General features: G+C 41.5%; 2 protein-coding genes across 9 annotated transcripts in view; both read right to left on the bottom strand.

Annotated features, from left to right (window-relative positions):
* Positions 1-7717, bottom strand: part of TMEM120A (transmembrane protein 120A) — a 41754-nt gene extending 34037 nt beyond the window's left edge. For 2 of the 4 annotated variants that reach the window (XM_058164442.1, XM_058164441.1), the window contains exon 1: positions 7557-7717. In XM_058164442.1, coding sequence (XP_058020425.1) covers positions 7557-7631 — 75 coding nt within the window. In that variant the 5' untranslated portion in view covers positions 7632-7717. The remainder of the gene's footprint in view (positions 1-7556) is intronic. The other 2 variants (XM_058164439.1, XM_058164440.1) reach the window with 1 other exon arrangement.
* Positions 7718-9733: 2016 nt separating this feature from the next.
* On the bottom strand, positions 9734-24518 carry STYXL1 (serine/threonine/tyrosine interacting like 1). Of its 5 annotated transcripts, none has more exons than XM_058164430.1 (10): positions 24144-24518; positions 22784-23041; positions 21844-21905; positions 19198-19342; positions 18784-18840; positions 17372-17517; positions 14894-15039; positions 13478-13575; positions 11771-11880; positions 9745-10618 (listed from the first exon to the last, which is right to left on the bottom strand). In XM_058164430.1, exons 2-10 carry the CDS (start codon positions 22884-22886, stop codon positions 10487-10489), a joined length of 999 nt encoding a protein of 332 aa, XP_058020413.1. In that variant the 5' UTR covers positions 22887-23041; positions 24144-24518; the 3' UTR covers positions 9745-10486. The 5 variants fall into 5 exon arrangements, with proteins under 5 accessions (XP_058020418.1, XP_058020417.1, XP_058020413.1 ...); XM_058164433.1 differs by having other exon boundaries at positions 24254-24518; XM_058164431.1 differs by having other exon boundaries at positions 24325-24518.
* Positions 24519-25153: the final 635 nt, after the last annotated feature.

Here is a 25153-nt window from a genome sequence, read left to right as displayed (position 1 = left end):
TTTAAGCGGTTCCCACAGGGTTCTTTCAAAAATCACCTCCAGCCGTGATTGGTTGTGCAAGCCATAGTCGTGACATTATCTATAATGCTAAGTTATACACCAGCTTTTCTGAATTTGGGCACTTGCCAGATATGTGCACTTCAACTTCCAAAGTTCTCAACAACTGAAGAGTTCTGGCTTCTTGTTCACACATCTAGCAGGGTTGGAATATCCTTTCCTGGATCCTGGCTAGCACTGATGTTACCCATTTAAGTCAGACAAAGACCTTACTTTTTACTCTCAAATTTGGGCCTTAATGACCATCAGGTGCCTTTAAAGAACCCCTCTGCTTTGTTTTAATAATCTAGCTTTGTTATATATTGGTTTTCTAGATCATAACTCACCAAAAGGTTGTTTGGATGCTAAACAAACTGAAAATACTTTTAAAAAAAGTTACAAAAATGTTAAGCTACAGACCCGGATTTAGAAACTACAGTGGTTAAATTCACACCATATATATATATATATATAGGTATCCTTGACTTATGACCACATTGAGACCAATGTTTCTGTTGCTAAGTGAGATCATTAAGTGAGTTTTGCCCCATTTAACAATCTTTCTTGCCCCTTTTTTGTCAAGTGAATCACTGCAGCTGTTAAGTTAATAACCCGGTTGTTAAGTGAATCTGGTTTCCCCATCGATGTTGCTTGTCAGAAAGTCACAAAAGCTGATCACGTGACCCTGGGACACTGTATCCGTCACAAATATGAATCAGTTCAGTTGCCAAGCATCTGAATTTTGATCACATAACCATGGGGATGCTGCAATGGCTGTAAATGCGAGAAACGGTCGTAACAGTTACTAAACGAACTGTTGTAAGTGGAGGACTACCTATACTAATCAAACCTAAAGGAAACAAACCCCACAATGGCTTTACAAAGTACATGAATCTAGTAGATATCAGGTAGCTTAGGAGCCAAAAATTGTTGACCATAAACTTCTAATGTTTCTCTGTATATGGAAAAGTGAGGAAAGGGAGATTCAGGAACTGGATGTTTTCTGAAATGGCCCTGTAACACTGATGATGTAATACCACTAAGCAAGACTGTACTTTGGTCTTAAGGCAAAGATACCTGCGCTTGCTTGGCAGAGCTGCAAGTGCAGTCCTGTTGCTCAATCTATTGTACTTCGCAAGGCTGAGGAACAACCTTTCAACCAGGATACACGATGCAAATACAAGTCAGAAGGAAGACAAAGTGAACGCCCTCATTATTCAATCATTTCTGTGCCATCTGAAAAGGTGTGTCACAATTATTACTGAGTAACATAGGACAATTATTTGTGCTTTGTATGCAGATGTAGAAGACATCTATACACAAAGGTCAGTAGATGTGCCAAAGTCTAGGTCAGGGATCGGTAACCTGCGGCTCTGGAGCCGCATGTGGCTCTTTCATCCCTCTGCTGTGGCTCCCTGTCGCCACTCGGCTCCACAATTGATAGGGCTTTCGGTTAGGACAGGTAGAGGAAAAAGAACAGCACGCTAGGAGACTCTATGGGGGGGCTGGAGACTCTATGCGGGGGGGGGGGCTGTACTTCCAGTCGGTAGAGGGAAAAAGGACACCGCGCTAGGAGGAGACTCTGGTGGAGGAACCGGACTTCCGGTCGGTTCCAGAATTGAAAGTGGGGGGGCCTTCTGGTTAGGACCTTTGTGGCTCTTTGAGTGTTTAAGGTTGCCGGCCCCTGGTCTAGGTGCAGTGATACACTATCAGATATTCCCTTACTTCCAACTGTTGTCCTTTAACGATCAGAAACTTCCTTAGTAGCCATCACATTGCAATCTGGTACATTAAAACTGCTCGAAAAGGACAAGAACCCAAAAGTTCAGAGAAGTCCCTCCATTCTTGTTATTCTGTTCTACTATGTTGTCATTCCCATCCTTGGGAATCAGAATTTTCTTCTGTTAAGCTTCTGTTATCAACAGGAAGGAAGAAGCACCACCACCTACACATTCAAATATCATTGCACAGTTCCTCCCTGTATCTTTGTTATTTCTGTGTAAATGGACTCCTTCTCTTTAATGAAGTCATTCTTGAATTAAGACTTCTTCACCAGTGGTAGGTTCCACTTACCTTCGCTAGCGGTTCAGAACCGGGAGCACTCACTTCGCCCTTTTGCGCATGCACAGAGCATCCATGATGATGTTCCATGATGACTGGGCGGGTGGGTGGAGCCTCCTGCCGCCGCCACTACTGGTTCACCCAGACCGGGGTGAACCGGTAGAAATCCACCACTGTCCTTCACGTCCTTTGACTCCCAACCATGCAGGTCTCTTGGCAATAACACAGAAGTGGTTTGTTACTGCTTTTTCTAGGATATTTTTTTCTACTTTGGTGGTCTCTCTCATCCAAGAGCTAATCAACTCTGATCCTGCCTAAGATTTCTAAGAGCAGCCAAGGTCAGCTAAAGGCTGCCACCTGTTGTGACATCTGGACTAGGATCAGGGAGATCCGGTTTCAAGCCCACCCTTAATCCATTGTAACTCACTGGGTAATTGGGATTTTTTTCTCAGCCCAACCAATTTCATAGGGTTAAAATTCCTGCATAAACTGCTTTGAGCTCCTGATGAAGGCTGGGATGTTTATCTAGTAAATAAATCAATTCCCTAGAAGCTACATTTGTACAACCAGATCTATTTAATGTCTACAAATGCATCGTCTATCAAGCCTGAATAATATTTTTCATTCTTGATCAGTTTCATTCCTAATGAGTATCCTTCTGTGAACAGGTAGACTTCGATTTGCAACAGTTCATTTAGTGACTGTTCAAAGTTGCAATGGCCTGAAAACTGTGACTTATGACCATTTTTTCATAGTTACGACCCTTGCAGCATCCCTGTGGTCATGTGATCAAAATTCAGATGCTTAGCAACTGGTTCATATTTATGACGGCTGCACTGTCCCCGGGTCACCTTTTGTGACGTTCTGACAAGCAGAGGAAGCCAGTTTCACTTAACAACTGTGTTATTAACAAGTGCAGTGATTCACTTAACAACTGTGGCAAGAAAAGTCATAAAAGGAGGCAAAACTCACTTAACAAACGTCTCACTTAACAACGGAAATTTGGGGCTCAATTGTGGTTGTAAGTTGAGGATTACCTGTATTGCATGAACTCAAGTCTCCTTGGTAATGGCAACATTTTATTTATCAATCAAACTTATATAGAGTCATAAAGAGTCATAAAAATTGACTCTGAATGGTATACCGCAATCAGAGAAAACACTTAAATACAACAATCATAAAAAAATATAAGAGTATTAAAAATTAAATATTATTAAAAGCAAAATATACAAACTCCAGGCAAGGAGAGAATGGAAATATCCATCTCAGGAGTGGAGCCATTAAGACCAGGGATCCCCCAACCCCTGGTCCGTGGACCAGCACTGATCCGTGGCACGTCAGAAACCGAGCCACGCAAACAAAGCGAAGCCCCATCCGGGGGATGCAGGCAGCAAGGGAAACCACGCCCCCTCCAGTCCACGGAAAAATCTCTCTCCACGGAACCAATTCCTAGTGCCCAAAAGATTGGGGGCTGCTGATCTAGACATACCTCCAGATCAGTGGTGGGATTCAGCCAGTTCGCATCACTTCGGGAGAACCGGTTGTTAACTGTCTGAGCAGTTTGGCAAACTGGTTGTTGGAAGAAATCATTAGGGCAGAGAACCGGTTGTTAAATGACTTGAATCCCTCCACTGCTCCAGATCGCTGGGAGCCCCAGGCCTGGTGACATAACCAGATCTTGAGGACTTCAACAAGGAAAGAGCCAATCTAATTTCCACTAGAAGAATATTCCATAAGGCAGGTGCCGCATCTGAGAAGACCTGCTGCGGGGGTTCCCCCCAAATATATGTTCCTAACTGATGGTACGTGCATGTGCCAGGTCTAATGGGGGGTGAGGGGCTGATGCCATTGGGGAGAGCCGGTCCCCAATCAGATAACCCAGTCCCATATCGTGAAAAGCTTGAAAGGTTAAAAATCAGCACCTTGAATTGGACCTAGAAACAAACTGGTAGCCAATGCAGGTCACAGAGCAAAAGTGCAGCATGCACCGTTTTAGGAGCACACAAACCACCTGTGTCACTGCATTCTGTACCAGCTGAAACTTCCAGATACTCTTCAAGGGCAGACCATAAAGAGTGTGTTACTGTAGTCTGAACTGAAGGCACCTACAGCAGGGGTCTCCAACCTTGGCAACTTTAAGCCTGGTGGATTTCAACTCCCAGCTTTGCTGGCTGGGGGATTCTGGGAGTTGAAGTCCACCAGGCTTAAAGTTGCCAAGGTTGGAGACCCCTGAACTAGAGCATAGGTGACTGTAAGCAGAGCTTGCCTATCAAGGAATAGGCACCACTGCACATAATAGCACATAATAGCACATAAGCACCATTGGCACATAAGATGCTGGGCAAAGGCCCCAGATGCCATGGGCTGCCATCTGCTTATTAAGCAGGAGTCGTGAGTCTAGGAAGAGCCTTGGATTACACACTGGGGCAGTGCAGCCCATATTCAGCACCAAAGATGGCACAGTACTGGAATCAGTGGGCCACAAAATCATTCAGTCTTGTGAGGGCTCTTTTGGTGTACCTGTAGTCCTCGACTTACAACAATTCATCTAGTGACCGTTCAACGTTACAACAGCACTGCAAAAAGTGACTGATGATGGGGTTTTTTTAAGACTTGCGACCACTGCAGCATCCCCATGGTCACGTGATCAAAATTCAGATGCTTGGCAACTGACTCCTATTTATGACGGGTGCAGGGCCTTGGGGGAGGGGGCATGTGATCAGCTACTGCGGCCGTCTGACAAGCCAAGTCAATCAATCGGGATGACAGATTCACTTAATAACTGGGTTCCTGCAGTGATTCACTTAACAACTGTGGCAAGAAAGGTCGTAAAATGGCGCAAAACTCACTGAACAAATGTTTCACTTAGGTAGCAATGCAGATTTTGGGCTCAATTGTGGTCCTAAGTCGAGGACTACCTGTACTCATTGCAATAAATACCTCAACTCATAGCAATAAATGAGTTCCCCCAATGTCCTCATGTAGATGTTAGAGGAGAAAGCACCAAATCCTGAGGCAACTCAAACAGTAGGACTGAGGGCAGGAAATCTCCCCAATCATCACCAATTGGAATCGACCCTGAGGTGAACTAGCACAACACTGTGCAGCTCAGCCCAAATACTCAGCTGATTGAGAAGGACGCTATATGGTCAATTGTTGTATTGTAGGCAGTCATATAATCTATAAACTGAATAAAATATAACTGATACTCTACCGGGGCCGGGATAGCTCAGGCAGTAGAGAAGCCTGTTATTAGAACACAGAGCCTGCAATTACTGCAGGTTCGAGCCCGGCCCAAGGTTGACTCAGCCTTCCATCCTTTATAAGGTAGGTAAAATGAGGACCCAGATTGTTGGGGGGGCAATAAGTTGACTTTGTAAAAAAATATACAAATAGAATGAGACTATTGCCTTATACACTGTAAGCCGCCCTGAGTCTTCGGAGAAGGGCGGGGTATAAATGTAAACAAAAAAAAAACAAAACCTTTGCTCCAGAATAAACTCCAAGCATATAAAACATCTAGAACAGATACGGCTCCCAGTCAAGCTAGAGTCAGTTTAATTTCTTAATATCTGTCCTCAAATTCTTTACCTTTCTCCTCAGTAACTCCAATATCAACAGCTCAACAATTCAACCTTCTCAGAAAACAACTGGATTTTTTCCATATTCCATGCCATACCTTTCGAATCCCATAATCAAAGCTAGCTTCATCCACACCTGCGAAGTTTTAGGATTTTTCCATAGCACCTGGAACTCACGCACAAACATTTTAAGTTTTCTCCTCATTAATAATATATGAAAAAAGAAAGGGCTGGAAGTCAGTCTGGTTGAAAAACAGAAGATCCAGTTATTCCAGATCAACACAGATACCTGAAAATTCAGCATCCTATTTTCAAGGGGTCAGCTAGATTCCTCCAGGAAACTTAACAGCCAAATTCCTCACAAGGAGATTTCAACTATCAAGATCTGCCTAGGATTGCCACATATTTAACCAGGTTTTCAAAACTGTTTTGCAGAACCATGAGCAGAAGGATTTGATGGGGTTCTGTGTGACACTACAGGGGAAAAGAAGTTGTCTTGAACATAGCTTCCTTCCTTGATCAGGATTTAAGATAGATTAATCACACTCTGCAACCTGAAAAGTTTGAAACCAAACCTTGGCTTGTTGAATAAACACAGTTGGCTGGGTCTACATACACACAATGCCATAAATCAGCAACCCACAATGGTTTGGTATGATGTTCTGGGAATCTGGCCAGCGTACAGAATCTAAACAGTGGAAAAGTCTACCAAGAAAAGTGGACAATTTTTGGATAGAGTGCTTTCAAACAGAGGCTAGATAAAGAACTGACAGGTAAACTGTAGTTGTAAGGAATTTTTTTTAACCTTCATAGCAGATATCTTTGATATCATTTGATTTTGTAATTTACAGCAGAGCAAAAGCATATCTACGGTAATAATTCCTCCGTGCAACGGGTGCCAGAAGTACAGAGCCCTTGATACTGATAATGTGATAACCCTTTGGACTAGTAACTAACCATAGCCATGTCTTCCGTATACAGTATCTACTGCTGGATGCAAGGCTGCTCCAGCACAAACGTGGCTATTTTGCAGAAGGCATTGAAATAAATGCCAGCTGCAAAAATGATCAAATGAATTTACATTCATTTACAAATCATTTGTAAATGAATGAAAATGTAAACGATCCTTGAAATAAAAAGTCAGATCATTTGGTCTGCAAACGCCCCCCTTTAAAGATACAGAAAACGAGGGGGCAGCACACTCAGGAAAGCTTCCATCCATTTTCACCCTTGCTAAAAGCACCAGGCAGGGGAAAGCACTCTTCACATGCTCAGCAATGCTCTTCTCATGCATGCACTAGACTAGAAGATATAAAAACTCTCTCTCTCTCTTTGCTTTAATAACAGAGGTTGGACGTCTACCTAAAGAAACCCGAGTTTGTGCCACACTCCTCCCTCCCACTATTTTCGGGCCCAGGCAATCTGCACATGCTTAAAATACTCTTTTCTTCACCCAAACGGTTTGCTAACCCAGTCCGAGAGGCATTAGTTTCCACTCACCCCGTTTCCGGATGTCAACTCCTGGGCTGGGAACGGAGCAGCAGCCCCCTTTCCTCCAGATCAGGGGTCTCCAACCTTGGCAACTTTAAGCCTGGAGGACTTCAACTCCCAGAATCCCCCAGCCAGCAAAGCTGGCTGGGGAATTCTGGGAGTTGAAGTCCTCCAGGCTTAAAGTTGCCAAGGTTGGAGACCCCTGCTCCAGATGACCCCCAGTTGAGGAACGCTGCCAGCTGGGGGCGACCGCGGGGGCTGAGCCCGGCTTCCTCCCGCTCGCAGCCGGCCAGACCCTTCCGCCCGGCTTGACAACGCCCCTTTTCCGTGACGTGGCCTTTCCAACGCCCCCCCCCCTCCCACCACCACCCCACCTCCGAAGAGCACCTGCGCGAGCTGGAAGCCGTCCTGCAGCTCCCCCCAGTCCCGGAGGCAGTCGGCGACCGAGGGCCGGCGGTCCATGGCGACTGTGCTCGGAGACCGGCGGGCGACCCCTTTTTTTTCCCCGACGCGCCTTCCCGCAGAGCGGGGGCGGAGTGGAGAAAGAGGCGGGAGCGACGCTTCCCGAAGGACGGCCTTTCGGCCAATCCGCCACGGCTCTCGAGGACCCGCCCGCTGACGGCCCGGCCAATGAGCGCCGAGGCTAAAGACAGCAGCGGCTTCAGGGCGGGCGGGATGAAGGACGGCTGAGAGGGCAGGAGGGCGAGAGGTCGAGGAGACAGAGAAAGGGAGCAGACACTCTTACTGTCGTTGTCGCCGCTCACCACACAAAGAACATAGAATAATAGAGTTGGAACAGTAGAGTTGGAAGGGACCCAGGAGGTCTTCAACTCCAGGGGTCTCCAACCTTGGCAACTTTAAGCCTGGCGGACTTCAACACCCCAGCTTTCCTTTGCTGGCTGGGGAATTCTGGGAGTTGAAGTCCGCCAGACTTAAAGTTGCCAAGATTGGAGACCCCTGTTCTAGTCCAACCCCCTGCTCGAGCAGGAGACCCTATACCAGGGGTGAAATTCAGCAGGTGCTGGAGAACTGGTAGCGGAAATTTTGAATAGTTCAGAGATACCATCTCTGGCTGGGCCGAGTGGGGTGGGAATGGAGATTTTGCAATATCCTTCCCCCAGGAGTGGGGAGGGAATGGGGATTTTGCAGTATCTTTCCCCTCCCACACCCACAGAACCTGTAGTAAAAAAAAATTGAATTCCACCACTGCCCTATATACCATTTCAGACAAGTGCCTGTCCAATATCTTCTTGACAGCCTCTAGTAATGGAGCGTCCACAATTTCTGAAGGCAAGCAGTTCCCTTGGTTCATTCCTCTCACCCTTAGGAAAGTTCTCCTTAGTTCTAGGCTGCTTTTCTCCTTGGTTAGCCTCCAACTGTTGTTTCTTGTCATGGCTTTTGAACTTTGGAAAATAGTTTTGACCTCCTTGTCTTTGTAGAAACCCCTCAAATATTGGAACGCTGCTATCATGGTCCTTCTTTCGTGAGACTACATATCAAATTCCTGTAAACCGTTCACCGTATGATTTAGCTTCCAGCCCCATAATCGTTTTTGTTGCTCTTCTCTGCACCCTTTCTGGAGATCATGTGTCAGACAGCAGGATGTCAGATACCGGTGAAGTCGCAGCGACATGGTGGCCTAACTATCCTGCTAAACTAAGGTTTGTTTAGCTATGTTCTGTCACATAAGCACCCATTGGTTCGATCTGTATAAGATACTCTCATAAAAGCTACAGAAGACTTCACGGACTGCCTGGTTAGCAATAAGAGTTTTGCTCCTTCTTTCTTTCCAGATGCTTTTTTAACTTCCCAGTTTGGACCTCTCTGATTTTACACTTGTTTCCCATTCAATTGTAACCTGATCTGACCCTTTCCAGATCAGAAAAGTAACAAACCAGGCCATTATTATCTATGTCAACATTGAAGTCACATAAGTGTTTACATTATTGGGGGAAACTGTGGTGGGAATTCTCTGCAAACAACTTCCTCTTATTCTTTAAATTTGTTTTTTTATAGCAACCATTTTTGAATGGTTCATGGTGATTTGCTTCTTGCCACAGCTGTTTTTGCTGCAACGTATGTAATTTCTCTTTAGTTCCCTTCGGATGTAAACGACAAGTTTCCATCACAACAGGGTGAGGGTTGCTGGAGCAGGTGGCATAATTGCAGGAGGCATTTTGAGTTTTGCACAATTTGCTGCCTAGTTACTTGGGTGGGGTAGGGGGAGATTCTAAGGGCCAAAAACAAGTTTGAGAGCCATGTTCAATCTGCAGACTGTCAATTATCGCTTAGGAAATTGCCAGTCTATTTGCTGTAGCCAAGTTCTTGCAACCTTCATAATAAAACTGTCATGCAGCACATGATTATGTCCTTGATAAGGCATTAGATCCATGTGGGTCATTACCCCCTGCTGCCAGCTGAGCATGCCTTTTGCTTTTTCTGAACTCTAATCCTGATTGTTGCTAGGCTGAGATCTTTGCTTAGTTGTTCGACTCTAAAAATTTAGAAACTAGGGAAGTCTTTCTACTACCATTGTCCCAATGCCCATATAGGACTATCAAGATGTTACTGGTGCTGGGAGGTGGAGGGAGGAGGAGGGTAATTAATTGTTAAAACTGTGGTAAAACTTTTTAATTAAAAAAATGTTACTGGTGTGTCAGGCAAAGGAAAATATGACTTGCTTGCTTGGAGCTTGGGTCACATGGATTGTCAGGGATTATTCAAATAGTTTACTTATGCAGGATTCCCCTTCATTTCTAATATACCTGTGTGAAATTTCTAGCTTCTCAGAAATCCCCCTTCTACAGCAGGGGTCTTCAGCCTTGGCAACTTTAAGACTTGTGGACTTCAACTCCCAGAGTGGGGTGGGAATGGAGATTTTGCAGTACTCTTCCCCTGGAATGGGATAGGAATGGAGATTTTGCAGTATCCTTCCCCTGCCACGCCCAAGCCACACCCACCAAGCTATACCCACAGAACCGATAGTAAAAAAAATTGATTTCACCACTGGATGGGGCTACAACTTTCCTTGATCTGTAGCTGGAAACACAGAGTTTTAGTGGAAATATCTCGTTTGGGGAACAACGTTTTTGGATGCCTGAAAGTTTATTCTATATAATATCTTTCTGACCTTGACAAACAAGCTCATGAAAAATAAAAACATAATACAGTGTCTGTTGAGTGTGAGACAGACGATGAAGTCAGCAATAGTGCAACAATGGAAGATAAAGTTTTCTTTTCAACAGTTTCTAAAAAATAAACATTGGTTTCCTTCTCATTTTTCTGCCCCACTAACTCACAACAAACAAAGCTGCCGATCAGTAATTTGGTTCTGAAGTGTCAGTGATGGCAGTTATATAGATTCGTTGTTCCCAATCTGACAGCTGTTTCACAAATGCTCGATTGGGCCGCATGTTATTTTTACATTTCTGGACATAATTCCAAGCGTTCTGTGAAGAAAGTTATAAAATACAACGATCAGGAGCAAGGAAAATATTTGAGGAAAGCCCCAAGTGTTTTGGGGGAACAGAAGACTTGCATTGAATTCTGTGTTCCATCTAAACCATAAACAGAGAAGGGTTCTCTGTAACTTCATGGTGAAATACATGCTTCATTTGCCAAAACCCTAAGTTCAGTTCTTGATACATCACTTAAAACTTAACCGCTTTTTATGTATATACAATACACAACAGTCTGGTCACATAACAAGAAGAACTGATGGCAGGTGGACCAAGGCAGTCATAGAATGAATCCCACTTGGTAAAAAGTGTCCATGAAAGAGACTTAAAACAAGACAGACTGACAACATCAGCAAGTATTGTGGGGGCAATTGGCAAAAGAAAGCTCAGGACTGTATTGGTTGAAAAGATGTGGAAGAGGCCTTCATCCTGCAGTGGATAGACAATGGCTTAAAATGATGGTGATGATAACAGTATGCAATAAAAGGTGCAGGGCTTCAGCCATGCGCACCATGTTGTTTTTGTCGACTGCTCCTGAAGACACCCTTGGAGCCATAGTAAGTAGCACAACCCATGTTTTAATTTGCAACATTTTCCATTCTCAGTTTCTAGCTAAGAGTCAGGTAGCAAGTGATAGGAAGATCTTGCTTGAGCCTTTGGGGAGCCACTGATGATCATGGTAGACCAATATTAGGCAAAATGAAAGACTCGGTATGAGACACTTTAAAGTAAACATGATTCATGTTCTAATTTAGGCATAAAGGCCACTATATCATCTTTGATTTCATATTCGGTTTTTAAAACTGCCTAAACTGATTAGCATCGAACTTAATTTGACAGCAGAAAATCTACAAACAATGTAGATTTCTATTCCAAGAGTCTAATAGTTGAAAAACTGACACATAAAACAATAGAGAATGGGAGAGAAATTTGGACAAAAAGATATCTGAGAATAAAATGTGACGAGTGCAGCTACATGAATGCTCACCATAATGGCAAGACATGTTGGGGGTGGGGAGAGCCAACATCAGTGTATGATAGCCTCTCCCTACTTGTGTTCTCCAGATGTATGGGAAGTTACAACCCTAATGTATCCAGAGCACCTAGTAGGAAAGGTTGCCACAGGTTGTCAACTACACTCACCTTCAAGTAAAGCTTGCAGGAATGGATAAGGTAAGCCATCACTGCTGTGCTACACCTGCTTATTCCAAAAGTGGAGAAGACCAGGACTGCTCCTTTATGGATGTAAGCATCTAAACAATTTTTTCATTAATTTAAATTTTTCATTAAGAAGGCAATAAATTCTACATAAAAACAATCCCTTTTTTATTTTTTACAGTTTTAATCTTGATGCCAGTTTATGTGGGAAAATTATGAGAGATGGTTGGGCCAAATGTGAATTCTTCAAGTTTTAAGCTCATACATTTACGTCCAGCAGGATGTCCCATTGATGTTAGTCAGACTTATTTCTGTGTCAAGGTATGCAAGAGTTATGGGAAGGCATGAGATTATGTCCCTAGGGGACATGAGGGCCTACTTGCCAATACGTAGCTTATATATTCCAATGGGAAATGAAGTCTGTTATCTAGAGAACTAAAAGTTCTGAACTGACACCATGAGTTCTCTAAACAAAATGGATTTAAAAAACACTACTGTATAAATATAGTTGGGAAACCAGTTTGTTGTACTATTGTGGTTAAAACACCAGGCTAGAAACCAGAAAACTGAGTTCTAATCTTGCCTCTGACATTGAGTCAGTTTGGTCTCTCCCAGCCCAAGGAAGGAGGCAGTGGCAAACTATTGTACTTTGCAAACACTTTACTAAAAACAGTAGCACATACGATGATTTCTATAGATGTTCTCTAAATGGACATGTCTGTATATTTATGTCTGGATATTTCAATAAAAATGCAGGCATAAATCACACACTGCAAATCAATAGGCAAAAAGGATCAAATTTGCATTGATCTGCACATATCTATTCAGAAGCCATCTTGCCTCAGTAAGTGGTCCATCCTCATATATTCCTCTGTTCTCCTTAGAGAAGATGATTCAAGTAGTTGCTCTTTTCCTGATCCTGGAAAAAGATGCAGCTGCTTTAAGGAGTTGCAGGCAGGCGCTAAGCTTGTGCTGTACTGTTTGTTTTCTTTTTTTTGTCCCCATTACCTCTCAGCCTGCTCTATCCTCACCACTTTAGGTCAGGGGTCTCCAACTTTGGTCCCTTTAAGACTTGTGGACTTCAACTCCCAGAGTTCCTCAGCCAGCTTTGAGGGACTCTGGGAGTTGAAGTCCACAAGTTTTAAAGGGACCAAGGTTGGAGACCTCTGCTTTAGGTGATCCCTAAATGTTCTGCTGGCACCAGAAATCTGGAGATTCTCTGTTACAGGGTTGTGATTATGATAGGATCAACAGCAGTCTAAAAACAGCTAAACCTCAAGTTCTTTTTTTATTATTCTGACTTCATTACAATTTGGAATTTAGGGCAAGAAATTTGGGACTATATTAATCCACATTAATTCATGCCATTCTATATTTTTTGTTTATAGCCCAAATCAGTGTTTCTCAACCTCAGCAAGCTTCAATTCCCAGAATTCCTCAGCTGGTATGACTGGCTGGAGAATTCTGGTAGTTGAAGTCCACCCCCGGATTTCCCTCAAGAAGTTCAATCTGAAGGCTTTTAATTTACAGATATACTGACAATGCAGAAGATAATCCTGTCTCTTTAGCAGGGGTGTGATGAGGTGAAATGATGGAAAGATTGAATATTTGGAATAAACAGATAAAAAATGAGTTTGGAGCTATACACTTGCCCTCTGGATTGGGGGACGAGAATATCACTAGTCTACTTACCAATAAAGTGACAAATGGTGACAAAGTGAGAAAATAAATCTGCTTCTAGAGAATCAGGAATAGGAATATGAAGGAGTTTTTCTCTGTCTTCAAGGAAGCTGAGGAAAAAGAGACGATCTGCTTAGAAGCATGCAAAATTAAATCAGCCCAGTGAATATCGTCATATTACAACTTATTAGCATTGGAATAGTTCAAATTTTTGTTTAGGTATAAAGCTCATAATGGTCTTCAGTCAATCATTCTCAAACTGGCCTAATTCATGGAGTTGTTTGGGGGTGGGAATTATATATACGGTAAGCTTTTTAGAGGACGGGTCATTTAAAAAATACAACAGAGTTTGAAAAATGGGCAAGGAAACATAGATAATCTGAGTTTATATTTTTGTAGATCTATTCTCATTGTGCAGGGGATACAAATTGCCTAGAGTCCTTAAAGGGGATGTAGGCTTTCTTTTTCCCCCCCTTTTTTTCTTTTTTCTTTTTATGTAGGCTTTCTTAAGACCTGCATATGGAGTCAAAGGATGCCTTCAGGCTGAGATGCTTTTCAGTTGCCTACCCACTTCTATCGGATATTGAGATAGACAATCTTTGGTTGATAAGATACCCATACTTTTAAGGTCCATGGCTTAGGACCCGGGTACTTACGAGACCGCCTGCTGTTACCCTATGCCTCCCACCGACCCGTACGCTCTCATAGAGAGGGTCTCCTCAGGGTGCCGTCCGCCAAACAGTGTCGGCTGGCGACCCCCAGGGGTAGGGCCTTCTCTGTGGGAGCATCGACGCTCTGGAATGAACTCCCCCCTGGCCTACGTCAAGTGCCTGATCTTCGGACCTTCCGTCGTGAGCTAAAAACATACTTATTTATTCAAGCGGGACTGGCATAATAGTTTGATTTTAAATTGGGGTTTTATTAATATTCTTAAATATTTTAAATTTAATTTTAATTATTAGCCGTTTTTGTAATTTTGATATGTTTTAATTTGTTTTAATTGTACATATTTTGTATTTTATCTCCGGCTGTACACCGCCCTGAGTCCTTCGGGAGAAGGGCGGTATAAAAATTCAATAAATAAATAAATAAAGGTGACACTGTAAGCTGGTTTTCATTCTTCCAGGTACTTTTGGGTGGAAATAGGGGAAGGTGTTTTTAAAAACAACATTAAGCCTACTCTAGGTCTTTCATTTATAAATTCCATATGTCTGTCACTGTACATTGATAAGAAACTGCTCTTAAGAATAAATAAATATTCAAGTGCTAAAATTCAGTGGCATGATTGGAAATGGCCTTATAATACCCAGGACTAAAATAATGCATAGGAAGGTAACTGTTGTGATTTCTCTTACAAGACTAGAAAAGTGGGGAGTGCTGAATTGTCTTCAGTATACTGTTACCGGGGGAGGGGGGCTGCATACTCACAATATGCCGGCTTCCTCAGAGATATTAATGTGAGCCTTGATTTTCAGGTCCTTCTGAATCTGGCTGTCACAGGCTTGTGCGTAGTTTCCCATGTACACCTTAGCAGGCAAGATTTCTACTGGATAGGTCTTAAAGGCTTCCAATTCCTGTTGGGGAGGGGGACAGATCATCCAATGAAAGCACAGTACTTGTTCAAAATCAGGAAGCTGAAATCAATATGGCCATTTTCAAAATCCTCTTTATTGCAAGAGGGGTTATTGAGTGAGTAAGCTTCACATCTCAAATCCAATAAAATGTAGAACCTTGCAGGCTGCAGACCACTGAGACTGAGTCCCACTGAACTCAATGATACCTACGTATTTCTCATTAGACAAACGGAAAGCAGGCAGTGTGAGTTTGGCTGGAAGAGAACTCTCTTCTATGTAAAGGTTTAAAATTCGCAAGAGAATATTGCAGGGATAGTCCTTAAATGAAATAAAATGCAAGAATCCTTTAAAAAATATCCAACAGGAATAAACTGATGCCATAGACCTCCCTGAGGAGGAAGGATTCTGGTTGTCTGCCTCAAATGCCTGCTGGATCTAGGAAGCTTTTGCTACTTGAGGAAAAGAGAAGGAATGCAAACACCTGTTCTAAATAATAAAAATCTAGTCTCTGCTGAGAGAGGAGGTCTGAGCTTATACTCAGCTTACTGTGCATACACACTTGAGCAGAACCCTGAGTTTTAACCAGCCCTGCTAAAAACATTAGGGAATAACAAGAGTAGAAAGAGCATCTAGACTAGAGTATCAAATGCTAGATATAATTCTTACAAAATTTTGGGGTGCAATCTACCTACTTAAGAGACTCTTGAACAAAACTTGTTTTAGATATTTTAAATACTTGCTGTAAAACACTGCACACCAAAACAACTAAACACAAGAACAGTTTTTTCCAGAACACCATCACTCTACTAAACAAATAATTCCCTCAACACTGTCAAACTGTTCACTAAGGCTGCATTACTATTACTATTAGTCTTCTCATAGTTGCTATCACCCATCTCCTCCCACTTATGACTGCATGACTGTAACTTTGTTGCTTGTATCCTTACGATTTATATTGATATTGTTTCCTAGTATGATTTGATTCCTTATTTGTACCCTATGACTATCAAGTGTTGTATCTTATGATTCTTGATGAATGTATCTTGTCTTTTTATGTACATTGAGAGCATATGCACCAAAGACAAATTCCTTGTGTGTCCAATCACACTTGGCCAATGAAGAATTCAATTCAATTCAATTCAATTCAATTCAATTCAATTCAATTCTATTCTATTCTATTCTATTCTATTCTATTCTGGGGTGGATTCTACTGACTTTTACTATTGGTTTGCAATGGGAGCATGCACGTGCTTCTGTGCATGCGCAGAAGCTTCTGCGCATGCACAGATTGCCAAATATGATTTCAGGGCAGGTGGGCGGAGCTTCCTCCCGCCTTTACTACTAGTTCTCAAGAACCGGACAGAACCGAGAGCAACCCACCACTGATTTGATTTGATTTGATTCTAATTCTATTCTATTCTATTGTATTCTCAGCCACTGCTACATGAACATGAATCAGCCAATCATTGCTTTATTCAATATTGTAAGCTAAGCCTTAGAAAATGCAGTCTACTTTACAGAAGAACAAGAGCTCCCAACCAAAATTCTGAGCTTATTTTTATGTATACTCATCTCCCACCTGTAGCTACTTTTCTTGACATTAACATCTTTTGCATGTTGTAATGTACACATTTTGTATACACTTCCCCCTAATATTTACATTCTGATATACATTTGGATTGTAAGATGCATCATAAAGTTCTGAAAAATATGGCTAATTACCTATATGAGAAGTCTTATCCAACCTTCACACAGTTATAAAGCGAAAATTGAGTATGATTACATTACATTTGAACATTTCCATAACAATGTTTGGCAAAAAAAAAAAAAAAGAGAAAGAGGTGAAATTTTGTGGGCCATCTGACCACTTGATGAGCTTGGAAAGAATTTTCCCTAAATTGCTGAAACCCCCCTCTCCCCCCCTGAAAAAAAACACCTGGGCATGACATCAAGCCAATTCCAAATCAAGTTGGTGTGAATGTGGAAGCCACCACGCCATTCTAGAAGGGATAGAAAGAAAGAGAAGCTAAGAAACAAGCTGTTTCCAAGACTCTCAAAAAAAGCACAGAGAAGAACAGACTAAGAACCACGAGGGACTATTAACTTTAACTTCTTCTGAGGTTTTCAACAACTAATTGGAGCACCAAAGAAGAAGATTTAAGTTTCCCACCACAAAGATGGCCATGTATGTGGGTGCGCATATAGACCTGAGATTTCCCACTGCCAATTTATTAATAAAAAATAATACTCCTCTGAGTTGAAGAAGAAAAAAAAGGGAAATCTTGAAATATAAGGAGAAAGCCTGGTGTTTCCTCTATGACGTTTGTCGTACTTGAGGCATCCAAAAGATCTTTTGGGTCCTGAGGTAGTGGTAGGTGGCTGTAAAGCGTTCATAACCGCCTCTTAAGACCATGACTGGAAAGCGGGTGAGTCGCTGCATAATTCTTGCACAGCGTGCTGCAGAGCCTTCTTTAGCATCTACAAGTAGATCATTTAGAGAGTAAAGTGTTAATATAAAATATTTATTAATTTGTAGCATGGCCTTCTATAAGTCCATCTCATTTGTTATTAGATCTCTGTAATTATGTGTATATTCCCATCTTCATCACAATAGGATCCAAGTTCTATCTCTTAAAAGCAATGCCTCTTTCTATATATCTTACACTCCATTGTTTTTCCCCCAAGTATTTATTTATTTAAATGACTGATAGCACTAGCAATAGCACTTATATACAGCCCTCTCTAAGCAGTTTACAGAATCAGCATATTGCTCCCAACAATTTGGGTCCTTGTTTTACTGACCTCAGAAGGATAGAAGGCTGAGTCAACCATGAATGGTCAGGATTGAACTTCTGGCAGTCGGCAGAATTAGCCTGCAATACTGCATTCTATAAGGTTACACATCAGCAGCAATGGCTCTATTAACCATGTTATTAATATCTAATTACAGGAGCTAGCTAGTCATTTTTTTCTAGGTTTGCAACCCCACCCCCCAAATGCTGAAAAGGAAGGTACTTCTAAGGCAGTGTTGTGACCCAGGCCCAAGTAGGTAGTAGGTCAGTGTAACTCAGTCAGTATAAAACAAACAAACTTTATTAGAACACCTGAGAATTAACTCATTCTCAGCATAGTTCAACTAAATTAAAGCAAATTCCTCCCAACACAATTCCTCAGTCCTATCACCAACCTTGGTCCAATTAGGCAAACTGCCAAAGGCCTTTCTTGGCAAAAGTTCAGAAAATATCGATACAAAACAAATGCAGCAAGACAAAGCTATCAACGTTGTTTTCCGGCAAAGAGTCCAAATGCCGTTGCTGGTCTTTTAAGCCTTATGGGAGGGGCCACTCATCTTTTGGCCCTACTCCCAAGTCATCCTCTTTGCTTGAGCTGTTCTTGCCTTCTGGCAGCTCTTCTCATGCGTGCATTAGGAAAAAACTCCTCCTGTTCCTCTGCCTCACTACTGTCAGCCTCTGGAGGCTCTGGAGTCCGCACATCATTCCCTGATGGCCCTGGCCCCACCTCTGCCTCCGACGCAGAGCCCTCATCTGGGCCTTCCCCAGCCTCCAGGACTGGCCCATGTTCTTCCTCAGCCTCATCGCTGTCTGACTCCATTGCCAGCTCTGCAGGGTGCTGGCGGACCACAACAGGCAGACACATGTCAAGGAGTAGTGGATTTATCTACACCCTTAAATCCCATTTACACGAACAAGTGATTTGCCACTATAACGATAACATAAAACATACTATATTCAGAGGATGGCTTCTTTCTTAATTCCTTTATGTCAATTCCTGTGTCAAATGCTAGATGGAGAGAAGAAGAAACAAAAGGATTTTAACAAAAGGTTGTGAAACTTTTATTACAAGATGTAGAAGCATTTCTCCCATTTAAAAAGTTCCCATGCACATTATTTGCAGCAGTAGACTGCCTCGTTCAGCAGCCTCAGGTGGAGTAAGGCAACTGCTTGATGCAATTAAGCCTTTGATGGGCTGGTCTCAGACTGTCAGGAACCCAACTGGGAATTCTAGATACTGATTCCAGTACATCTGATCATCACTAAGTTCAATAAGAATGAGACATTTTGGAGCATCACTCTAGAGTGAGCCAAGCCTTAGCAAACTACCCTGCCTTTTTAGTTTTGAGAAAAAGAGGGATGATACGTGTTAGTTCTTTATCCACTTCAAGTAGATCATAATCCATGTCAAAAGCCGCATCCACAGACTCCGTTTTGCCATCATATATTACACAGTATCGAACACATTCCAGGTTGATGGACTGAGGCACCAAATATTTGCCCAATGGATTCTTTAAAACAAACAAATAAAGGTAAATTAAGTAGCACAAAATACAGATACTAAAGAATGGAGTGTAGTATTTCTGTAGTGGATCCTAAGGAAGTTAATCTAACCCTAACCCTAACATAAAAATACCCAGGATCTGGTCCCATTCTTATAAAATAAAACTAATTTTGAAACCTTCAGCTATGAAATAGTCCTTTACTTATAAATGGTGACATTTGAATGTCCAATTGTGTGTTGAAGACGATATGAGACCAATTTTAGGGTAGAGAATGGCTTCCAAAGAATCTTGCTCTAGGTCATGTTTGTTAGGGTATGGATTAGTTAAAAATATTTGAGGAAAATGTGCAACCTGTTTTAGGATGTATATTCAATTCCTCATTTTGAATATTATCCTGTATCACAAGAAAGATAGCTCTCAGGATTTTTTATTCCCATCCCCTCCCCCTTAGGGTTTTGAGCCCAGGTGACGCAGTGGTTAAAATGCAGTATTGCAGGCTAACTGCCCACAGCCTGGAGTTTGATCCTGACAGGCTTCAAGGTTAACTCAGCCTTTTATCCTTCAGAGGTTGGTAAAATGAGGACCCAGATTGTTGGGGGCAACATGGTGACATTGTAAACTGCTCAGGGATGCTGTAAAAGCACCATGGAGCAGTATATAAGTCTAACTGCTACTGCTATTGCTGTTGAAAAGAAAATTGATATTACTAATGTTTAAGATTATTACTACATTGTTTGTGTTTTTCTTGTCTCAATATGCCAAGAAACTATAGCACTGTCACCTATGCATATTGATCCCCAAATGCTTAATGCTACTTTATTGAAAGTGCTATGGAACTAATAGGTTCCTCAAGAACCATTGATTGCTGTATTCAAAACAAATTTCTAGTCTAGCATGAATCTGCCTTGCCAATTAAGAACAGTTTTAGAACTATTCTGAATCCTGACCCTAATCCTTCATTCAAAAAACAAGCCATCAAAGGGCCGTGATAGCTCAGGCTGTTAGAAGCCTGTTATTAGAACACAGCAGCCTGCAATTACTGCAGGTTCAAGCCCGGCCCAAGGTTGACTCAGCCTTCCATCCTTTATAAGGTAGGTAAAATGAGGACCCAGATTGTTGGGGGGGCAATAAGTTGACTTTGTAAATATACAAATAGAATGAGACTATTGCCTTATACACTGTAAGCCGCCCTGAGTCTTCGGAGAAGGGCGGGATATAAATGTAAATTAAAAAAAAAATAGCAATAGTGTTAGAATATTCATGAACTGGCAGAGACATGGTAACAAAGTCAGCCAATGAATAGGCATTATAACAAGGTCAGCCAATGGGAACTATTTTGGAAACTGAAACTGGAAGGAGCCTGGGCGTGGTTTAGGTTTAGCCTAACTGCCCTGTATAGAGGAGTTTCTCTTTGTCTGTATTAAGCTATGTGCTCAGCTCTAAAACAAAACTAGTCTGTACTAGTCTGCTCTGAACTGAATCTCATCTCTGCTGTTCTCTCCTCTGCCTGTGTTTTGCCTGTAGCTCTCTACCACGTTGAAAGAACACTATTGGTATTGTACATTTATTCATGTGTTATATTGTATATAAAGAGAAGTTAATGAATCCTAATGAATCAATTATCTGTGTGTGCTTTCTGGATATGATTTCTGCAAGAAACTCTGACAAATAGCAATAGCACTTAGACTTATATACCGCTTCATAGTGCTTATACCACCCTCTCTAAGCGGTTTACAGAATCAACATTGCCCCCAACAATCTGGATCCTCATTTTACCGACCTCGGAAGGATGGAATGCTGAGTCAACCTTAAGCAGGTGAGATTTGAACTGCCGAACTGCAGCTAGCAGTCAGCTGAAGTAGCTTGCAGTGCTACACTCTAACCACTGCATCACTTCAGCACCTAAATCAAACTATATTCCCTAAATTAAAGATTTTCACTTTCAAAATTCAAAGGAAGTGTTTTCAACTTGAAATACTTCAGAATGGTTTCAGATTACTAATGGAACAGTATTGGTAATGTCGGGAAGTACATTCAAGCACGAAACAGGGTTTTTTAATGATGTGTTTCTTTTAATTTCAAAACACATTTCACATCAGTAGTCCAAATGTTGGAACACATTAATCACACAGGAACCTGGTTTCTTCCTTCTTGCTTTCTAGGCAACGAGCCAAATCTATTCTATTTTCTTCCATTTATCTCAATAAATTAAAGAATGAGATTGTTTCAGTTATGTTTCTGCTCTTTTATTATTGTGTCATGCAATGCATATTTACAAAGCAACCAGCCCCATTTTGTCTGGTAGTGCTATATCAGGATAAATGTGCATAGGCTGGCCTAAAGGTAGAGTATGACCATAAAAGCAATAGCTAATTTCATTCCATAAATGTTAGCAAAGAAAATTAAGAGTTTTTAGCCATTAGAAAAATCTCTGCATAGTTGTTATCCTTCATTTAGGGTATATGAGGAGATTAAAAATCATAGACTTCTCCAGAAATAAAACTCACTGTTTTGACTCTTAGTGCTGTCATCAAATGGCTTTCATTATATTCCCTCTTGGTACGAGCATCTGAACGTAAAGCAACAAGAGAAAAGAAAATGTATTTATATGAAATCTACAAGTACAAATCTATACTGAAATCTATATGAAAAGAAGGGCAGTGAAAAGTAGTGGTTAAGGTGCTGAACTAGGAATGACTCAGGAAACCAGCAGGATTACCTTGGAATGGTTATTGAATATGTGCTAATGTGCTGCAGATGTTCTAAAGAGATAGGGTTAGCATCATAACTCTTAAGTTCACCAATTTGCCAATTTTCAAATCTCCCCATCCCTACTGTAGACATTTCTGGGTGCTGAAGAAATCAGTAGAGACTCAAGTTCTAAGAGAAGTTCATTAGGTGACTTTGAACAAACCATTCTCTCTTAGCCCATCTTATTTCTCAGGGTTAGTTTGGTGGGAAAAATAGGAGGACAGAAGATACAAATGCTCCTGAATGAAAGTCAGGACATAAAGGTAATAAAATAAATATGGTCTCAGTGAGTAAGAATCTCAAGTGCCGCTGATCAGCTTTAATCCCAAAAATAGAGCAGGGTCCTCAAGGATTTGCTAAACTAAGGATCAAGGGATGATAGCTTTGTACACAACTGGCTCATAGTCCTAGCAACACTCAAAGAGTAATATACAGGATTTATACGAAACAGTTTTAAAAATAGGAAAAAAATAGCAGCAATGGCATCTGCAACAAGCCATGTTAATATTCTATATGTATCATGATTTCATCAGGTTAAGGATGGAATTTAGCACATATATGGTAATATTTGCATTATAATGTCTCATCATTTGCCCTCTTTCACATGGATACCAATGACTAACAGGCACAGTGTAGTATTCTTATGTCCAACTACACCGTGCATTAATGTAACTATCTTTGATAACTTTCACTTACCCAACAAACAGAGATAGTTTGGCTCTGCTAATCTAGAGATTTTTGTAGACTGATTCAACAAATTATACAGTTCTGTGGGTTCACACAAGGTCACTCCTGCCATCACACGGTAAAAAAAAAATATTCAGTGCCACAAATCCAATTGCATTCTCTAAAGATTAATTCTTGTAGAAGGCTAATTCAGAGTCATGTGGCTCCTCCATTTAAAAAATAGTTCATATTTAAACTGAAATCCAAGGTTCCAGGATGCTGTTCACTCTAAAAGCAGAAAAAAATGGGATCGTTATATAGAGGTAACACTCAATATAGGAAATCTTGTTAACTCAATTGTAAAATGGCTTGCAAAAATCAGCAAAAAACCAGTTGGTTAGGCTTATAAAAGAAAATGCCTGATATTATAATTTCTTTTCCTTTTATTATAGATATTATAATCTTTTATTGATTCAATGTTTGCTGAACATCCTCTGCCTTCTGCTTCAAGTGGAATGGCTCCCAGTAGGATTAAATAAAGAGACAGGTATGACATAACAGGAAAACAGAAGGGATGAATAAAGGAAAATAAGAATATTCAGGTGTTATTTCTTAATATTAGAAGGGATTTACAGTAGACTTTAGAGCAGCAATTAAGGGCGAGGCAGTGTTCAGTAAAACTGACTTTATTGATACAATGATGGTGGCACTACTTTCATTTTGTCCCTCTACTGCTAATTAAAAGGAGGTTTCCCATTCAGGACTGAATTAGCTATGTACTCAGTAATATAGTTTGCCTCGTGTCAATTTCATGATTAGCAATACTATATGGCAAGTGTGGTATAGACCATCAAACTTAACAGGATAATCACTAACTCTCTCTGCATCTGTGTGTGCATTCATGGGTCCCAGGCAGAACTGGATGAATAAGCTGAAATCGAATAGTGACTGCTTTCTTACAGAAGTCTCAATGGCAGAGCTTATGCTTTGCAAGCCAAAATTCCAGGTTCAACCTTCTATATTTCTATTAAGAAAGGCACACATATGAGGAATTGTGAAGTATCTCTCTGGACAATGTAAAGCAAGATACTGTATAGGCATTAATCTTCCATGGAAGGATTCTTTCGAGGAAGGGCAAGATGTGAACATAATTGTAACATTATTTATGCTAAGGAAACACACAGCCTTGTTTTTTGGGGTTATCTTTTATATCTGTAGAAAATTTAGGTTAAGATCTCTATGTTCTCCATCATGTAGCTGATGAAATGAAACCACATTTATTTTATCTATCGAATTAATTTATATAAGATAAGATTGAAAAAAAAGTTATGTAAAATACTGATCAATTGAGTTCTGAACCTAGGAGGCATTATTAAAAAGAGAAACCCACCAAGCCATGTGCAGTTCGTGACATCTATTGTCAGGGCAATTGTGGTTCCTGTTGCTATGTGTCTGTCCACCGTTACCAGGGTAACCACAGAATCTTATTTTTCATATTACCGAGTCTAATGGTGTTACAGTCACTATAGTTACGCCGACTCTACCACCATCGGTCTTCGGCAGGTCATTACCGTCCAGGGTGACATTCGCAACTTGAAGGGAGAAAAGCATCGCTGCGCCTATGGCGAACTCCTTCGCTCTCCCATCGCCATCTTTTGCCTAGACCCACCGGGTCTATGAAGCTCCCGCTCCCATGGAGAGACGCTTTATGGTAACTATGAGAGGACGTCACTGGCGCTTTCGTACTCGCGATACACGACGCGACCCACAACCTCCCGAGAGGCTGATGACGAGGAATCGTTTTTGGCGAAGCTGGTAAGTTGTCGCGAGAGTTCCAGTCACCGGTTATAAAATGGATCGAATTCTCGCGAGAGTCGAGAAGTTTCTTCGTTTTTAGCTTGAAAGCTGGACAGTGTAGTGTAGAATAGAATAATAGAATAGAATAGAGAAATATAATAGAATAACAGAGTTGGAAGGGACCTTGGAGGTCTTCTAGTCCAAACCCTTGCTCAGACAGGAAACCCTGCCTATACCACTTCAGACAAATGGTTATCCAATATCTTAAAAACTTCCAGTGTTGGAGCATTCACAACTTCTGGAGGCAAGTGGTTTCACTGATTAATTGTTATTTCAGGAAAATATGTTAAAAATTCCTTTTGCTTAACCTCACTTTGTCTGAGGCGGTAGCGTTCCCCAGGAGCGAAACGACTATTTCAGACCTAGGGGCCTAGGTAAAACAAAATAAATTGACAAGCTGGTGACAGCCAAAGGAAATGAGTAAGACGGGCTCCCGAGAGTTTGGGGAAGGAAAAGTACAGCGAGAACTGGGTAGAGCTGGCAGTAATGAACCCGGCAGGCCCATTCAATTCTTTCAGCGTTATTTCGTTGCAAAGCCAGACG

The sequence above is a fragment of the Ahaetulla prasina genome, chromosome 1 (assembly GCF_028640845.1).
Source record: "Ahaetulla prasina isolate Xishuangbanna chromosome 1, ASM2864084v1, whole genome shotgun sequence".
Taxonomy (NCBI): domain Eukaryota; kingdom Metazoa; phylum Chordata; class Lepidosauria; order Squamata; family Colubridae; genus Ahaetulla; species Ahaetulla prasina.
The sequence above is the reverse complement of the archived record's forward strand: the minus strand, read 5'-3'. Positions and strand labels throughout refer to the sequence as shown.